General features: G+C 44.2%; 1 protein-coding gene across 2 annotated transcripts in view; it reads left to right on the top strand.

Moving 5' to 3' along the window:
- The window catches only part of TOPAZ1 (testis and ovary specific TOPAZ 1), a 326,337-nt gene that overhangs the window by 118,698 nt on the left and 188,901 nt on the right, over positions 1-18,738 (top strand). For both annotated transcript variants that reach the window (XM_056520122.1, XM_056520121.1), the window contains exon 12: positions 8,049-8,164. In XM_056520122.1, the coding sequence (XP_056376097.1) occupies positions 8,049-8,164 (116 nt within the window). The remainder of the gene's footprint in view (positions 1-8,048; positions 8,165-18,738) is intronic.

Raw genomic sequence — 18,738 nt, 5'->3', positions numbered from 1 at the left:
CCCAGGGGTCGGACCCCCCGCGATCTGCAACTTATCCCCTATCCTTAAGATAGGGGATAAGTTGTAAACCACTGAGTCACCACTGGACTACTCCTTTAATATATATATATATATATATATATATATATTATTTTTTTTTTTTTGGTTCAGAGAATATGTTATTGAAAAATTAAAAGGTATCATTATAGTAGGTAGTTATGGCTATTATAGGGCGAGGAGGAAAAAACGAGAGTGTAAAAGCGAAAATTGGCCGGACAAGTGGATCGTCATGAGGGACAAGTAGATTTTGCTCCATTTTAGTCCCGTGGACAAGTAGTTTTTTATAAAATTTCCACACCCCTGTGATTGCCGAAGGGCTTGCTGGGAGATGTAGTTATACAACAACTGGAGGTACGCAACTACAACTCCCAGAATTCCGAGACTGTTTGTGCATGCTGGGAGTTGTAGTTTTGCAAGATTTAGAGGGCCACGGTTTAGAAACCAATGCACTGTGGCCCCCCAGATGTTGCGAAACTACAAATCCCAGCATGCCCAGGCAGCAAACAGCTGTCTGAGCATGCTGGGAGTTGTAGTTTTGCAACATCTGGAGAGCTACAGTTTAGAGACCATTGTGCGGTGGTTTCAAACTGTAGCCCTCAAGATGTTGCTGGGCAACTCACCGACTTCCGTAGTCTGCAGCAGGGAGCCAGCTTCACTTCATCGCCACCCGCCGCCGATGGTTAGTGACCTCCGGCACCGGTCACCTTCGGTTCCCCCGTTCTGCCCAGACTACTGTGGGTGGGCAGAACCGGGGAACCTAACTTTACCCCCCTGCCCCTGATCTGCTTTTGGTCGGTCGCTTCTGACCGACCAATAGCAGGGATAGGAGGGGTGGCACCCCTGCCTCCTCACTCCTATCCCTCAAGGGGGATCGGGGGTGTCTTGGACACCCATGATCCCCCTTATTTTCCGGGTCACCGGAGACGCGTTTGACCCGGAATCGCCGCAGATTGCCGGTCTGAATTGACCAGCCATTTGCGGCGATCGCCGACATGGGAGTGCCCCCATCGGCGATGTGCCGCCATGCTTGCTAAATGATTTCAACATGCATCCCTAGAGGGGGGGGGGGGGGGGGGGTCCGAAATTCCCAGGGGCATACCCAGTCCTTAAGGGGTTAAACAGGGACCAATTTATGTGGGTGGGCAGGGACCTAAAAATTAAGTTGGCAATATTAAAAATGGGCCATTTAATTGGAAAACATATATTTTTTCTAATTTTGTTAAACTTTTTTTAATAGTAATGTGCTTTAATTATGTGATTTAATAAGGGTGTGTTTTTTTTTTTTTTTTTTTTTTTACTTTTTACTTTTTAATTTTTTTAAAATATTTTTTTAGGTAGTACTACTACTCCCAGCATGGAACAGACAGTAGTAGTAACTGTACTAATAGACAGATTTCCCCGGGTGTCATTCCTGACACCCGATGCCATCGTCCTTTATATTGCATAGATGTGCAGCGGCACTCTACAGCGCTCGTATCTCTGCTCTGAACTCCAGGACTGCCAGTGATGTGAATAGAAATTCACATCACTGAAGTCATACAGTTATTTTCGTTGAGATACATCACAAAAGCATATTTCAATAAACCTGTAAACAATTTACTAACAACAAAGTTGAAACTAACAGGCCTATAATTCCCAGTTGCGACTGTGTATCCAGATGCAGAATTCAATAGGCCTCCTGTATAAATACTGCCTTACCCCAATCTCCTCCCATTTGTGGAGGATATATTTATCGGGGTATACTACGCACCGGCCTATAACATGCACCCTGATTTTACCAAGGATATTTGGGTAGAAAAAGTTTTTTACCCAAATCTCCATGGTAAAATGAGGGTGCGTGTGTGCGCGTGTATACCCCGATACACCCCCAGGAAAGGCAGGGGGAGAGAGGCTGTCGCTGCCGGCTTCTCTCCCCCTACCTTTCCTGGGGTCTAGAGCCCTGCTGCCGGCCCTTCTCTCCCCCGGCAACAGGTAATTATGCAACAGGTGATGGGGGAAGGCAACGGGGCAGCGGCGCCGGCAATGGGTGCCGCTGCCCCTTCTCTCCCCCTGGCTGTCGGCGCCGCTTCTCTCCCCCTTGCTATCGGCGCCGGCAATGGGGCACCGATAGTCAGGGGGACAGAACGGGCAGCGTCGCCGATAGCCAGGGGGAGAGAAGGGCCGGCAGCAGGGCTCTAGACCCCAGGAAAGGCAGGGGGATAGAAGCAGACAGCGACGGCCTCTCTCCCCCTGCATTTCCTGTGGGTGTATCGGTGTATAACACGCACATAGACTTTAGGCTAAAAATTTTTGCCCAAAAAGTGCATGTTATACGCCGATAAATACGGTACTCGTTCAATACCAGCCTCAACTATCATAACAATTTATCTTATATCTCTTATTTGACTTCCATCTCCTCCTACATAGTTTCACTGTGGTTTTTATTTCTTGTTATAATGCTCACTAATCTAGATACAGTGTTCCCTCAAGTTACAATGTTATAAGTGAAACTCGAAAAATTAGAATATCGTGCAAAAGTTTATTTCAGCAGTGCATCTTAAACGGTGAAACTAATATATGAGAGAGACTCATTACATGCAAATCAAGATAGTTCAAGCCAGGATTTTTCATAATTGTGGTGATTCTGGCTTACAGCTCATGAGAACCCCAAATCCCCAATATATTATATGATATGGGGAGCCATGTCATCTACTTGTGTTGGTCCACTGTGCTTCATTAAGTCCAGGGTCAACACATCTGTTTTCCAGGAGATTTTGGAGCACTTCATGCTCCTTTCCGCAGACGTGTTGCATTACTGAAATAAATGAACTTTTGCACAACGTTCAAATTTTTTGGAGTTTCACCTGTAATTGGTTCATGGACGACCATTGTATGTTGAAATCATTGTATGTTGAGACCATAACTCTATGGATACCTGATAATTGGTTCTGAAGCCACCAAAATGTCATCCAAAATAGGAAAAAGTAAGAAAAATAGGTAGATATCTAATATAGATAAAGCAAGTCCTTACATATAAAAGTAAGAAAGAGCTTCTGAAAGCTGTAAATAACGGTCTATGATCGCAATACATATCCTTTTTCGGGCGAATTGCTGCGGTCAAAATGACCATCCTTCCTAAATTACTTTACTTTTTCGAAACGTTACCGGTACGGGTTCCATTAGCTACGCTACTGTCCTTTAAGTCAGCTATTTTTCGGTTCATTTGGGACGCTAAAAGACATAGGCTCCCTATGACGGTCATGATGGCGAACAGTGTTTCTGGAGGTCTGGGGGTCCCGGATGTCACAAAATATTATTGGGCCGCACACCTCCGTCACCTAGCTGCATGGTCTACTCACTTTGCTTATAGTAAATGGCTGGAGCTTGAAAAACTATGGTTGGCGCCTGTCCATCCTAATTCTTTCCTATGGTCCTTCCCGCTTCCGTCCCCTGCATGCACCCTTTTAGGTCCTATGTCTTTCACGAGATACGTCTGGACTTATTGCTCCAGACGATTCCGACTCCTGTCCTCTTTCTCCCCAATGCAGTCTTTTCTCTACCACCCTGACTTCCCTCCTGGAAGCACCTCACTTATGGTTCGGGAATGGGGCTCGAGAGGTTTATTCTGCTGGGCTGATGTGGTAAATCCTATTACTCGGACTCTTCTGTCTTTTGACGACCTGAAATCTCGTTGGGAACTCCCTGCCTCTGCGTTCACTCACTATACTCAGCTCCGACATTACCTATCCTCTCAGAGGGGCTCGCTTATGGTATCGCTCCTTACGAGTTTTGAGAGGTTGTGTAGGAGTGGGCCACAGACGAAGCGACTGCTCTCGAGTATTTACTCCCTTTTAATCTCCCCTGTGGACGGAACCCTCCCGTCCCACCATTATATGGGTCGTTGGGAGGAAGTCCTTAACACTTCTATTTCGATCCCACAGTGGAGGGTAATTTGGGATAGGGCTTCTCGGGCCTCCATATGTACAGCTTATAAAGAGACACAATACAAAATGCTTATGGGTTGGTACCATACCCCTGTCCTCCTCAACAAATTGAACCCTGATATCCCCCCGCAATGTTGGCGATGTGGTGTGGGACACTTACCATATATTCTGGTCCTGTCCGCTGATTTCTCAATTTTGGGTAATGGTGCAGCGGCTTATCCGTGACATATTGGGAGTTGGGGTGCCACTAGACCCTTTAATCTATCTCTTACATTTGTCAACTAGGGCCTTGACTGGTCGGCCATTTAAGTTATTTCTACACATCGTCCTGGCAGCAAAAACTCTCATTGCAAAACATTGGAAAAAGATGAGGGTGAACTCCTGGCCCGGGTCCGTGAAATTCGCTCAATGGAATCTATTACTGCCTCTTTGAATAACACTATCCCACAATTTCTTTCGGTATGGGATCCTTGGGACAGATTCACGGACAGGCAACCTCCTTGATCTCTTCACTCCTTTTGGACCTTTTCCTCTCTTCCTGCTTCTCACCCCACTTTCTTACTTCTCTGTACGTTTCCTTTTCTGTTCCCTCGCCCTTCTGTTTGATATTGTTGTCATAGTCACCCTCTCTACCCTCCCCCCCTCATGTCTAGGACTACTTGATCCAAATGTGCGGTTGTTAACTATTGCATTACTGTGTCACAGTTGTGATTACCTGACTTGATTGTTATGCTTTGGATTATTACTTACTTGCACTTCTCTACTACTGAGGGGGTACATCACCCCAATTATTCCTACTGGTTTGTATTTTTCTGTATGAATATAATAAAAATTTACAGTTGGAAAAAAACAAAAATAAATAACGGTCTATGTAGAGGACAGGAGCTTCTTCAGGGTCCTGTATAGTACACGCAATGCCTTAAAAAAAGAAGAATGGAGTCGCCCTTACTTGGTGTCCAAAGGTGCACCAAACTGTGGCACAGGTAAAGAGTAGTACAGAACATGTAATACCTCCCTGTACTGTAGGGAAGTGCTACCAGACAGGAATTCAGTGCATACACTTCAGGAATACAGGGGTTTTGCCAGTGAAAGCCCATAATGATTGGTCAGTTCTTCCAGTCATTGACATGTTTCGCAGATCTGCACTGTCCCTAGCGTTGTTTTAGTCTGGTTTCAAGTTACAATGGTCCAGAAAAGAACATTGTATGTTGAGGCCATTGTAAGTTGAGGGATCTCTGTGTATACATTCAGGATCCATGTTCTCTTTTATCTCTTTGCATTATTGTGATGTGTTGCTGAAATATTTAGGGTGCTTTAATATTGCAGCTAGAGATGAGCGAACTTACAGTAAATTCGATTTGTCTCGAACTTCTCGGCTCAGCAGTTGATGACTTATCCTGCATACATTAGTTCAGCTTTCAGGTGCTCCGGGGGGCTGGAAAAGGTGGATACAGTCCTAGGAAAGAGTCTCCTAGGACTGTATCCACCTTTTCCAGCCCACAGGAGCACCTGAAAGCTGAACTAATTTATGCAGGATAAGTCATCAACTGCCGAGCCGAGAAGTTCGTGACTAATCAAATTTACTGTAAGTTCGCTTAACTCTAATTGCAGCTTTCATTTACAGATGCATAAGCATGTTTATAATTTATAATGTGTATGCCATTAAAAAAAGTCTATTAAAAGATCAAAACACATCAGAGTTTCGTTTGGGTTTCTTGAAACTGTCATTCTTTTTTTTTTGTTCTAATTTTATTATGGATTAATGAAAGTTTTTTGTATTGTTTATCTGGGAGCTGGAGAACCATTATTTCTTTTGTTACTTGTCTTTGTAGGTTTGTGGGTGTCCCATTTTCTTTAATTTTCTCATAATGTATTGTATGATGCACTTTGAGATGTTCAAAGCATGGGAATTTATTTATTTTTATTTAAAACCTAACACTACCTTATGCTTTTCCATAACTTTAGCTCTGTCCTGTTTGGTAAGCTTTTTGGTCTTCATTAAGCTGTTTGTTCAGTAATGCTCTACTAATACACCTGTTCTGTGAGGGCCTCAGGCCCAGATTTATCAAACTGTGTGAGAGAAAAAATAGAGAGATTTTCCCACAGCAACCAATCACAGCTTAGCTAATAAGCTGAGGTAAAGTGAAACCTGAGCTGTGATTGGTTGTTGTGGGAAAATCTCTTTTTTTTCTCTCACACAGTTAGATAAATCTCCCCCTCAGAGTTTTTCTGCTTAGATTAAATTACAGACAGGTATTTACTAATTAGGTGACTTGCAAATATGAGTTGTGAAGGGAACTGGTTGTATCAGATCTTTGTTAGGGGTTTTACAGTAAATTTATGCACATGCACTCTAGGGATCGACCGATATGGTTTTTTTTAGGGCCAATACCGATACAGATAATCGGTGGAGGTTAGGGCCGATAGCCGATAACTTATACCGATATTCCGGTATAAGTTATCGGCTATTTATCCCCCCTCGACACTGCTGCAGATCATTGATTTAAAGCGGGCGCTTTAAATCAATGCACTGCAGTGGCTTTTGCGGTGCCATAGGGGCCGCCGGCGCCACCACCTGCTTCTCTCCCCCTACCTGTCAGGGTGGTCCGGGCCATCCATCCTTCCTTCCTGTAGTGTCCGGCGGCATTCCGGGTGGAGGGTGAACCGGTCCGGGCTGTCCTTCTCTGGGGGTCATCTTCTCCACTCCGGGCAGGCTCCGGCCTAGTATGCTGCATAGACGCCGCTGCGCAGTGACGTCCGTGCGCAGCGACGCACCTGACGTCACGGCGTAGCGGCGTCTATGCAGCGTACTAGGCCGGAGCCTGTCCGGAGTGGAGATGATGACCCCCGGAAAAGGACAGCCCAGACCGGTTCACCCTCCACCCGGAGTGCCACTGGACACTACAGGAAGGAAGGGTGGATGGCCCAGACCACCCCCATTACGGGTAAGTTTAATTTTTTTTTATTGACTCGGAGGGTGGGGGAGGGCCCCGACCGGTATAGCGGTATGGGCAAAAATCCATACCGGTATACCGCCCAGCACTATGGTGGGGGGTGCGACGCTGTGCGGTGGGTCGGGGGGGTGGGGGGGGCGGTGCGGGGGGGGTCGTTCGCGGGGCGGTGCGGGGGGCGGGGCATTATCGGCTTATCGGCAAGGTAATTGCGGATACCGATCATGCCCAAAATCGTGATTATCGGCCGATAATATCGTCCATACCGATAATCGGTCGATCCCTAATGCACTCCAACACTTGATTTTTATTATAATTTTGAAATTCATGTAAAATCCCCCATGGTATATGATGCTCAAGTAGACCAGCCTCCTAAATCAGTGCTGTGTGCAGCCGTAACATACCTGTCATTGTTCTCACAGACTCATTCACATCACATCTGATTTCAGCCCTTACTACTTCAAAACATTTAAAGGGGTATTCCAGGCAAAAACTTTTTTTTTTATATATCAACTGGCTCCGGAAAGTTAAACAGATTTGGAAATTACTTCTATTAAAAAATCTTAATCCTTTTAATAGTTATTAGCTTCTGAAGTTTTCTGTCTAACTGCTCAATGATGATGTCACGTCCCGGGAGCTGTGCATGATGGGAAAATATCCCCATAGGAGCTGCACAGCTCCTGGGACGGGAGTCATCAGAAAGCAGTTAGATAGAAAACAGCAACTCAACTTTAGAAGCTAATAACTATTGGAAGGATTAAGATTTTTTAATAGAAGTAATTTACAAATCTGTTTAACTTTCCGGAGCCAGTTGATATTTAAAAAAATAAGTTTTGGCCTGGAATACCCCTTTAATTCCTAAAAGCATACAGTACTTATGTTCCTCAGGGGTCTGCACCGTTTTTGCTAGAACTCTATGAACAGGATGGTGTGAGTTCAGTCTACATCACATAGATTGTTACACACTGGAGCATGCTGCCTCATTGTCCAAACCCACTGAGGTAATGTGATACTGAGAAATAAAGTAAACTAATGCCACCAATATATATTAAATGGCTATTACATTGTATTGTTAAAAAAATGCAGCTACTGGTTATTTGTTGGTGAATTTTTCCATTTCTTTTTCCTCCCATAGTTTATACATAATGGAATGAATGTTAGTACTGTGGAAATCAGCCATATAATAACAATATTGCGTGAATCCAATGCCTCACAGAATCACATCAACATCCTTCTGTCCATGAAATCAAGGTTAGAAATCTTATTACATGTATTTGCCAGTGTGTCATCCTCAGACATGCACCAAAATGGAAGCATGCATTTTATTGTCCTATATTCTTATTATTTTATTTTCAACAGTTCAGTAAACAATAATTGAGTTTTATATGTAATGAGAAACTTTACATTTTATTTGGAACTACCTTTCTTTGGGACAGCTTCTGTTTGGGTTGCGTTTATGATGGGGTGCAAGAGTCTAAAAACTCCAGGAAAGAGAATTGCTATATATTTTGATTCCTAAAATAGTGGGGTTGCTTTATGATTATCATTTACATTGTTTTAAAATCATAACTTTTATGTGGATTTCCCATAAACAGCACTCATGATCTATCAGCAGGATAGGTAAGGAGTATCTTTTCAAGAGGATAGGTGAGGAGTATCTGATCATTGAGAGTCCCCTGCTGTCCTGATTGATTTAAGCAGTGGTCAGACATGTACTTTGTCACTTTATTCAGCTCTATGGGCTTGATGAAGATAGCAGAGTACATGTATGTATGTATGTATGTATGGATGAATGTAGCAGCAGTGCATATGTCTTTATGTTGTCATGGCATCTGGGGGTCTAATAAATACCTTCCGGCCTACAGTGATTGTACTCTTCTAGCAGGGTGTTCTTCTGAATGGCAGTACACTGCAATACAGTAGTATTGCTGCGTATTGTAGCAGAAGTTGAGCAATCACATGTTTAATTTCCCTGGGGGGACATAATGTGCACCTTAAAAAAACAAAACAAACAAACAAAAAGTTTTAAAAATAGGAAATTACTAATATTAACCCCTTAAAGGGGTACTCCGCCCCTAGACATCTTATCCCCTATCCAAAGGATAGGGGATAAGATGTCAGATCGCCGCGGTCCCGCTGCTGGGGACCCCCGGGATTGCCGCTGCGGCACCCGCTGTCATTACTGCACACAGCGACTTCGCTCTGCACGTAATGACCGGCAGTACAGCGTCCGGAGCATCGTTACGTCACGGCTCCGCCCTTTTCAATACGAGTCTATGGGAGGGGGCGTGGCAGTCGTCACGCCCCTGCTGTTGACTTGTATCGCCCGTCATTACGCACAGAGCGAACTCGCTTTGTGCAGTAATGACAGCGGGGTGCCGCAGTGGCAATCCCGGGGCTCCCCAGCAGCGTGACCGTGGCGATCTGACATCTTATCCCCTATCCTTTGGATAGGGGATAAGATGTCTAGGGGCGGAGTACCCCTTTAAGCGTTTTTGTATTTAAATTTTTTCCTCATCACCTTCTAAAAATCATAACACTTTCAATTTTGCACCTAAAAATTCATATGATGGCTTATTTTTTGTGCCACCAATTCTACTTTGAAGTGACATTAGTCATTTCTTTATGATATTAAAAGTGACCAAAAATAAGCTATTTTGGACTTTTGAATTTTTTTGCGCGTACGTCATTGACCGTGCAGTTTAATTAATTATATAATTTTATAGTTCGGACATTTACGCACGCGGCGATACCACATATGTTAATTTTTATTTTTATTTACACAGTTTTTTTATGGGAAAAGGGGGGTGATTCAAACTTTTATTAGGGAAGGGGTTAAATGACCTTGAACTTTTTTTTTTCACTTTTTTTTTGCAGTGCTATAGCTTCCATATGGAGCTATAGCAATGCACACACTGATCTCCTATGCTGATCCCTGCAAAGCCATAGCTTTGCACGGATCAGTCAGATAGGGGCTTGATTGCTCAAGCCTGTAGCTCAGGCTTGGAGCAATCAATCGACGATCGGACGCCGTGGAGAGAGGTAAGGAGACCTCCGCCTGCGTCCCAGCTGATCGGAACATCTCGATTTTATCACGATGTCCCGATCAGCCCGACTGAGCTGCCGGGAAGCGTTTACTTTCGTTTTCAGACGCGGCGGTCAACTTAGATCGCTGCGTCTGAAGGGTTAACAGTGCGCGGCTTAACGATCGGTGCCGCACGCTGTAAGCCCAGGGTCCCGGCTATCGTTAGCAGCCAGGACCGACCCGGTGTGATGCGGGGTCACGGCGTGACCCCGTTTTTCACACTGGGACCAGGCTCAGGGCGTACAGGTACGCCCTGAGTCCTTAAAAGGTTAACCCCTTAACAACGCCGGAAGTAATTGTACTTCCTGGTGAGGTGGTACTTAACCCCTTAAGGACCAAGCATTTTTCTGTTTTTACACTTTCGTTTTTTCCTCCTTACCTTTTAAAAATCATAACCCTTTCAATTTTGCACCTTTTTGTGTACAGGGTGGTTTGAGGGCTAATTTTTTGCGCCGTGTTCTGAAGTTTTAATCTGTACCATTTTTATTTTGATCGGACTTCTTGATCGCTTTTTATTCCTTTTTTTTTATGGTAAGAAAAGTGACCAAAAATACGCTATATTGGACTTTGGAATTTTTTTGCGTGTACGCCATTGACCGTGCGGTTTAACCTCTTCAGGACATAGGGCGTATGGATACGCCCTGCATCGCGAGTCCTTAAGGACCGAGGGCGTATCCATACGCCCGTGGGAATTCCGGCCCCCACCCCTAGCCGGTTGGGGACCGGAGCCGGATGCCTGCTGAAATCGTTCAGCAGGCATCCCGGCATATCGCCCAGGGGGGTCATTATGCCCCCCCATGTCGGCGATCGCCGCAGATCGCTGGACAATTCAGTCCAGCGATCTGCGGCGATTCCGGGTCAATCGGGTCTCCAGTGACCCGATGACCCGGAATTACTGGCTGTTCGGGGCCGTCTCTGACGGCCCCGAACAGCCAGAGCCTGCAGGGGTGAGGTGGCACTGGTGCCACCTCACGATCGCCCTGATTCGTTGGCCGGATTACCGGCCGACCAATCAGGGCGCCTGCTGCGGGTGTCACTCCCGCACCCGCTCCGCCCCTCTTCTGGAGGACGTGAGCGGATGCGGGACGTGCACCCCGGGTGCTGGGGACCCCGATCCCCGGCGTTCATGTTGGGATCGGGGCCCCAGGAGCAGCGGCGGCGGCGGGACTGACCTGCAGCGTCTGGATCGTTGGAGGTGAGTGACAGCCTCCTGCTGTTGCTTAGCAACAGCTCCCAGCATGCAAAAAGGGCATGCTGGGAGCTGTAGTTATGCAACAGCAGGAGGCAGACCACCACAACTCCCAGCATTCCCTTAAGGGCATGCTGGGACTTATGGTTTTGCAACAGCTGGAGGCACATTCTTTCTATGGAAAAGTGTACCTTCAGCTGTTGTATAACTACAACTCCCAGCTTGCACAAACAGCTAAAGTGCATGCTGGGAGTTGTAGTGGTGCATCTGCTGGTTGCATAACTACAACTCCCAGCATGCCCATTGGCTGTCGGTGACTGCTGAGAGTTGTAGTTTTGCAACAGCTGAAGGCACACTGGTTGTGAAACTCAGTTTTTTTTTTACCTAACTCAGTGTTTCACGACCGGTGTGCCTCCAGCTGTTGCAAACTACAACTCTCAGCAGTCACCGTACACCATGCACAGTACATGCTGGGAGTTGTAGTTTTGCAACAGCTGGAGGCACACTGGTTGTGAAACACTGAGTTAGGTCACAAACTCAGTGATACATAACCAGTGTGCCTACAGTTGTTGCAAAACTGCAACTCTCAGCAGTCACCGACAGCCAACGGGCATGCTGGGAGTTGTAGTTATGCAACAGCTGGATGTCCCCCCCCAATGTGAACGTACAGGGTACACTCACATGGGCGGAGGATTACAGTAAGTATCTGGCTGCAAATTTGAGCTGCCGCAAACTTTCTGCTGCAGCTCAAATTGCCAGCGAGAAACTACTGTGAACCCCCCGCCCGTGTGACTGTACCCTAAAAACACTACACTACACTAACACAAAAAATAAAATAAAAAGTAAAAAACACTACATATACACATACCCCTATACAACCCCCCTCCCCTCCCCAATAAAAATGAAAAACGTCTGGTACGCCACTGTTTCCAGAACGGAGCCTCCAGCTGTTGCAAAACAACTCCCAGTATTGTCGGGCAGCCGTTGACTGTCCAGGCATGCTGGGAGTTTTGCAACAGCTGGAGGCACCCTGTTTGGGAATCACTGGCGTAGAATACCCCTATGTCCACCCCTATGCAAGTCCCTAATTTAGGCCTCAAATGCGCATGGCGCTCTCACTTTGGAGCCCTTTCGTATTTCAAGGCAACAGTTTAGGGTCACATATGGGGTATCGCCGTACTCGGGAGAAATTGTGTTACAAATTTTGGGGGGTACTTTCTGCTTTTACCCTTTTTAAAAATGTAAAATTTTTGGGAAAACAAGCATTTTAGGTAAAAAAAAAATTTTTTTTTTACATATGCAAAAGTCGTGAAACACCTGTGGGGTATAAAGGTTCACTTAACCCCTTGTTACGTTCCCCGAGGGGTCTAGTTTCCAAAATGGTATGCCATGTGTTTTTTTTTTTTTGCTGTCCTGGCACCATAGGGGCTTCTTAAATGCGGCATGCCCCCAGAGCAAAATTTGCTTTCAAAAAGCCAAATGTGACTCCTTCTCTTCCGAGACCTGTAGTGCGCCAGCAGAGTACTCTTCACCCCCATATGGAGTGTTTTCTGAATCGGGAGAAATTGGGCTTCAAATTTTTAGGGGTATTTTCTGCTATTACCCTTTTTAAAAATAAAAATTTTGGGGGAAAACAAGCATTTTAGGAAAATTTTTTTTTTTTTCTTACATTTGCAAAAGTCGTGAAACACCTGTGGGGTATTAAGGTTCACTTTATCCCATGTTACATTCCCCGAGGGGTCTAGTTTCCAAAATGGTATGCCATGTGTGTTTTTTTTGCTGTTCTGGCACCATAAGGGCTTCCTAAAGGTAACATGCCCCCCAAAAACCATTTCAGAAAAACGTACTCTCCAAAATCCCCTTGTCGCTCCTTCCCTTCTGAGCCCTCTACTGCGCCCGCCGAACAATTTACATAGACATATGAGGTATGTGCTTACTCGAGAGAAATTGGGCTACAAATACAAGTAAAAATTTTGTCCTTTTACCTCTTGTAAAAATTCAAAAATTGGGTCTACAAGCACATGTAAGTGTAAAAAATGAAGATTGTGAATTTTCTCCTTCACTTTACTGCTATTCCTGTGAAACACCTAAAGGGTTAAAATGCTGACTGAATGTCATTTTGAATACTTTGGGGGGTGTAGTTTTTATAATGGGGTCATTTATGGGGTATTTCTAATATGAAGACCCTTCAAATCCACTTCAAACCTGAACTGGTCCCTGAAAAATACTGAGTTTGAAAATTTTGTGAAAAATCGGAAAATTGCTGCTGACCGTTGAAGCCCTCTGGTGTCTTCCAAAAGTAAAAACACGTCAATTTTATGATGCAAACATAAAGTAGACATATTGTATATGTGAACCAAAAAAAAATGTATTCGTAATATCCATTTTCCTTACAAGCAGAGAGCTTCAAAGTTAGAAAAATGCAAAATTTTCAAATTTTTCATCAAATTTACGGATTTTTCACCAAGAAAGGATGCAAGTATCGACAAAAATGTACCACTATGTTAAAGTAGAATATGTCACGAAAAAACAATCTCGGAATCAGAATGATAACTAAAAGCATTCCAGAGTTATTAATGTTTAAAGTGACAGTGGTCAGATGTGCAAAAAACGCTCCGGTCCTTAAGGCCAAAATGGGCTCCGTCCTGAAGGGGTTAATTAATGATATATTTTTATAGTTCGGACATTTACGCATGCGGCAATACCACCTATGTGTATTTTTATTATGGTTACATAATTTGATTTAAAAAGGAAGGGGTTATTGTGTGTTTTTAAACTTTTTTTTAAAACTTTTTTTTTACACTTTTATTTCCCTTAGGGGACTTTTAGGAGGAATCATTAGATTCCTCATACAGATCATTGTGGTTTCATAAAACCACAATGATCTGTGTGCTCTGCGCTCGATTGATAAAGCCTGGCCCTGCCAGGCTGTATCATTCAGAGCCCCGCCACCGCCACAGCATGAGAGGTAAGCCCTCAGGCTACCTCAGTAGTGGATCGCCCCCCCCGTGATCGCGCTGCGAAGGGGCGATCCACCCCACTGGACCACCAGGGACGGGATACAGGCACCTTTAGACGCCGATCTAGGCGATCTAAAGGGTTAATAGCCGGCTGCGTAACGCGGGGCCCCAGCTACAAGAATCAGCTGGGAGCTGGCCGTTATGACGCAGGCTGGAGTCGGGAGCCCACGTCATACCCCGGTAACAGCCATTGGACGAGCATAGACGTCCATGGTCGTTATCAGGTTAATGCACCAGGACGTACACTTACATCCTATACATAACGATGCTCGGGTCATGCGCGGCAGGTCGCGCAGATGTCCGCCATTAACCCCTCAGATGCCGCGATCAATACAGATGACGGCATCTGCAGCATAGCGGTCACTAAAATGGATGATCGGATCGCCCACAGCGCTGCCGCAGCGATCCGATCATCCAGAATGGCAGACGGAGGTCCCCTCACCTGCCTCCACTGCCTTCAATGGGTCTTCTGCTCTGGTCTGCGATCGAGCAGACCAGAGCAGAAGATGACCGATAATACTGATCAGTGCTATGTCCTATGCATAGCACTGAACAGTATTAGCAACCAAATGATTGCTATAAATAGTCCCCTATGGAGACTATTAAAGTGTAAAAATAAAAGTAAAAAAGTTTAAAATAAAGATAAAAAAAAGTTAAAAATGTGAAAAATCTCCTCCCCAATAAAAACGTAAATTGTCAAATTTTCCCTATTTCACCCCCAAAAAGTGTACAAAAAATAAATAAAAAGAAAAAAGAAAAATTAAAAAAAAGTATTTTTTTTATATATTTTACATATTTGCATACATTTTTACATATTTGCATAAATATCCAAATTATTGAAATTAAATGTTAATTATACCGTACGGTGAACGGCGTGAACGTTAAAAAAAAAGTCCCAAATAGCTGCTTTTATATAACATTGTATTCCAAAATTTTTTTTTTTTTAGAAAAAACGTATTAAGTTTTATATAAGCAAATATAGTATCAATAAAAAGCACAGGTCACTGCGCAAAAAATTTGCCTTCATACCGCCGCTTATACGGAAAAATGAGTTATAGATCAGTAATAGAAAAGTGTGTTTTCATGGGTATCATTTTAATCGTATTGACCCAAAGAATAAAGAACACATGTCATTTTTACCATAAATTGTACAGTGTGAAAACGAAACCTTCCAAATTTGCTAAATTGCGGTTTTCTTTTTAATTTTCCACACAAATAGTATTTTTTTGGTTGCACCATACGTTTTATGGTAAAGTGAATGATGGCATTACATCGGACAACTGGTCGCGCAAAAAACAAGTCCTCATACTAGTCTGTGGATGAAAATATAAAAGTTATGATTTTTTGAAGGCGAGGAGAAAAAAACGAAAATGCTAAAATAAAATTGAGTCCTTAAGGGGTTAAAGGAGTTTAGTTACTATATGGTCATTTTAGTATGTACAGTGGTCCCTCAATATACGATGGTAATTCGTTCCAAACGACCCATTGTTTGTCGAATCCATCGTATGTCCATCGCAATGTAAAGTATAGGAAGCTGTACTCACCTGTCCCCGTCGCTCCGGACCAGGTCCTCACCGCTCCCGATGCTGTCCCGCTTCTCCGGTGTCTTCTTCGCGATCCTCCGGCTTCTTCCGCATCTTCTGCAGGGTCCGGGCCTCGCTTTCTGGTGACGTTATTACGCTGCTGCGTCGGTGCGGCGTGCGTAATGACGTAATAACGACGCCGGAAAGCGAGGCCCGGACCCTGGAGAAGATGTGCAAGACACCGGAGGATCGCGAAGTGGACCCGGAGCAGCGGGAATAGGTAAGCGAACCTGCCAGGGATGCTTAAACTGCTATCCGACAGCAGCTTAAGCATTTTGCGCTGTTAGATAGCAGTTAATGCGATGGCCCCGACATATAAAAGCATCGTATGTCGATGCTGACATCGACATGTGATGGCCTCTGAGAGGCCATCGTATGTCGATTTTATCATATGTCGGGCCATCGTAGGTCGGGGGGGTTACTGTATCTGCCAGACAGTAATGGACATGTGTAAGAAGAATCTGTTCTTGCCTTAAGTGGCTTTGTTGTGAGATTATCATAACGCTGTGGCTATCTTTTTTTGTGAATTGAGTTTCCTGTTGGAGTTTCCTTCTTCAACTACAAATTCCATAGTTCCTTTGAATTAACTTTCGTCCCTCCCACCCATTGAATCACAAATGAGCTTCATTTTGTTCAAAAGACCAGTGTTTTCTGTCCAGGGTTCCTCCAGCTGTTGCAAAAATACAATTAGTTGCAGAATATGATCTCTCTCCCACCCAGCGGTTGCTCCACCCATTGAAACAGGCAGGCTCCCTTTACACACCTGATTAACTTTACATCCACTGTAGCATAGTCCAAAAAATCCTGGAATACCCCTTTAATATTCAAAACCCCCCTCTCACTAGATAAAAAAAAAGCCTAAACAAAAGAGTATAGGAAAAAAAAAGCTTAACTTAAAAAAAAAAAGAAAAGAAAGACAAAAAAATAAATAAATAACCCTAAAACATATTTTCAATGACGCAGTTTGAATTTTTAGGCCTTCTAGACAGTTTGATCATATCTGCCTCGGCACCATTGCTGTCCTGTGGGTGCGTACCACCAAATATTACAGAAGCTGCAGAATATATAAACACTGGAGGGCAGCAAACCACAAAGAGGATTTAACTCCTATATTGTAAACTGGTGAACTGAAACCTATGGATCTCACATTCGTGTGTAACTAAAGATAATTATCTTTCCCAGCTTGTGCAAGACCCACCTAAAAAGTGGTCCCTTTTGGCATCATATTAACCAACAGACCTAATGGAATAACTGTTGTGCAGGTTTGGGGGCTTGTATGAAATAGTGACCACAATAACAATGTTCTGTCAAGGAGCCACAAAATCACTGAACTTTAGGGATGCCCTTAACTTTAACCCCTTAAAGGGGTACTCTGCCCCTAGACATCTTATCCCCTACCCAAAGGATAGGGGATAAGATGTCAGATTGCCGCGGTCCCGCTGCTGGGAGTTCGCTCTGCACGTAATGACTGGCTGGAGCATCGTTAAGTCACGGCTCCACCCCTTGTGACATCACGACCCGCCCCTTTCAATATAAGTCTATGGGAGGGGGTGTGGCGGTCGTCTCGAACTTGCTCTGTGCTGTAATCCCCAGCAGCGGGACCGCGGCGATCTGACATCTTATCCCCTATCCAAAGGATATCCCCTATCCTTTGGATAGGGGATAAGATGTCTAGGGGCGGAGTACCCCTTTAAGGACCAGGGGGTTTTCCGTTTTTGCACTTTAGTTTTTTCCTCCTTACCTTTAAAAAGTCATAACCCTTTCAATTTTGCACCTAAAAATCCATATTATGGCTTATTTTTTGTGCCACCAATTCTACTTTGCAGTGACATCAGTCATTTTACCCAAAAATCTACGGCGAAACGGAAAAAAAAATCATTGAGACAAAATTGAAGAAAAAACGCCATTTTGTAACTTTTGGGGGCTTCTGTTTCTACGCAGTAAATTTTTCGGTAAAAATGACACACTCTCTTTATTCTATAGGTCCATACGGTTAAAATGGTACCCTACTTATATAGGTTTGATTTTGTCATACTTCTGAAAAAAATCATAACTACATGCAGGAAAATGTATACGTTTAAAATTGTCATCTTCTGACCCCTATAACTTTTTTATTTTACCGCGTATGCGTCGGTATGAGGGCTCATTTTTTGCGCCGTGATCTGAAGTTTTGTATTGATCGGACTTGTTGATCACTTTTTATACATTTTTTTCATGATCTAAAAAGTGACCAAAAATACACAATTTTGGACTTTGGATTTTTTTTGCGCGTACGCCATTGACCGTGCGGTTTAATTAACGATATATTTTTATAATTCGGACATTTCCGCACGTGGCGATACCACATATGTTTATTTTTATTTACACTTTTTTTTTTTAAATGGGAAAAGGGGGGTGATTCAAACTTTTAATAGGGGAGGTGTTAAATGATCTTTATTCACTTTTTTTTTAAATTTTTTTTTGCAGTGTTATATCTCCCATAGGGGGCTATAACACTGCAAACATTGATCTTTTACATTGATCACTGGTTTCTGATAGGAAACCAGTGATCGATGATTTTGCCGCTTGACTGCTCATGCCTGGATCTCAGGCACTGAGCAGTCATTCAGCGATTGGACACCAGGAGGCAAGGTAGGAGACCCTCCTCGTGTCTAACAGCTGTTCGGGAAGCCGTGATTTCACCGCGGCGATCCTGAACAGCTCCCTGAGCTAATAGGCATGGTTTCACTTTAGACGCAGCGTTCAACTTTGAATGCCGCGTCTAAAGGGTTAATAGCGTGCGGCACCGCGATCACTGCCGCGTGCTATTAACCACGGCTCCCGGCCGTTGTTAGAGGCTGGGCCCGACCCACTATGACGCGGGGCCACGTCGTGGCCCCGCGTTATAGAAAGGGAAAGGACTCAGGACGTACCGGTACATCCTTGGTCCTTAAGGGGTTAAACACTGG

Source organism: Hyla sarda, chromosome 5 (assembly GCF_029499605.1).
Source record: "Hyla sarda isolate aHylSar1 chromosome 5, aHylSar1.hap1, whole genome shotgun sequence".
NCBI classification, from domain to species: Eukaryota; Metazoa; Chordata; class Amphibia; order Anura; family Hylidae; genus Hyla; species Hyla sarda.
This window is presented reverse-complemented; position numbering and strand designations above follow the sequence as displayed.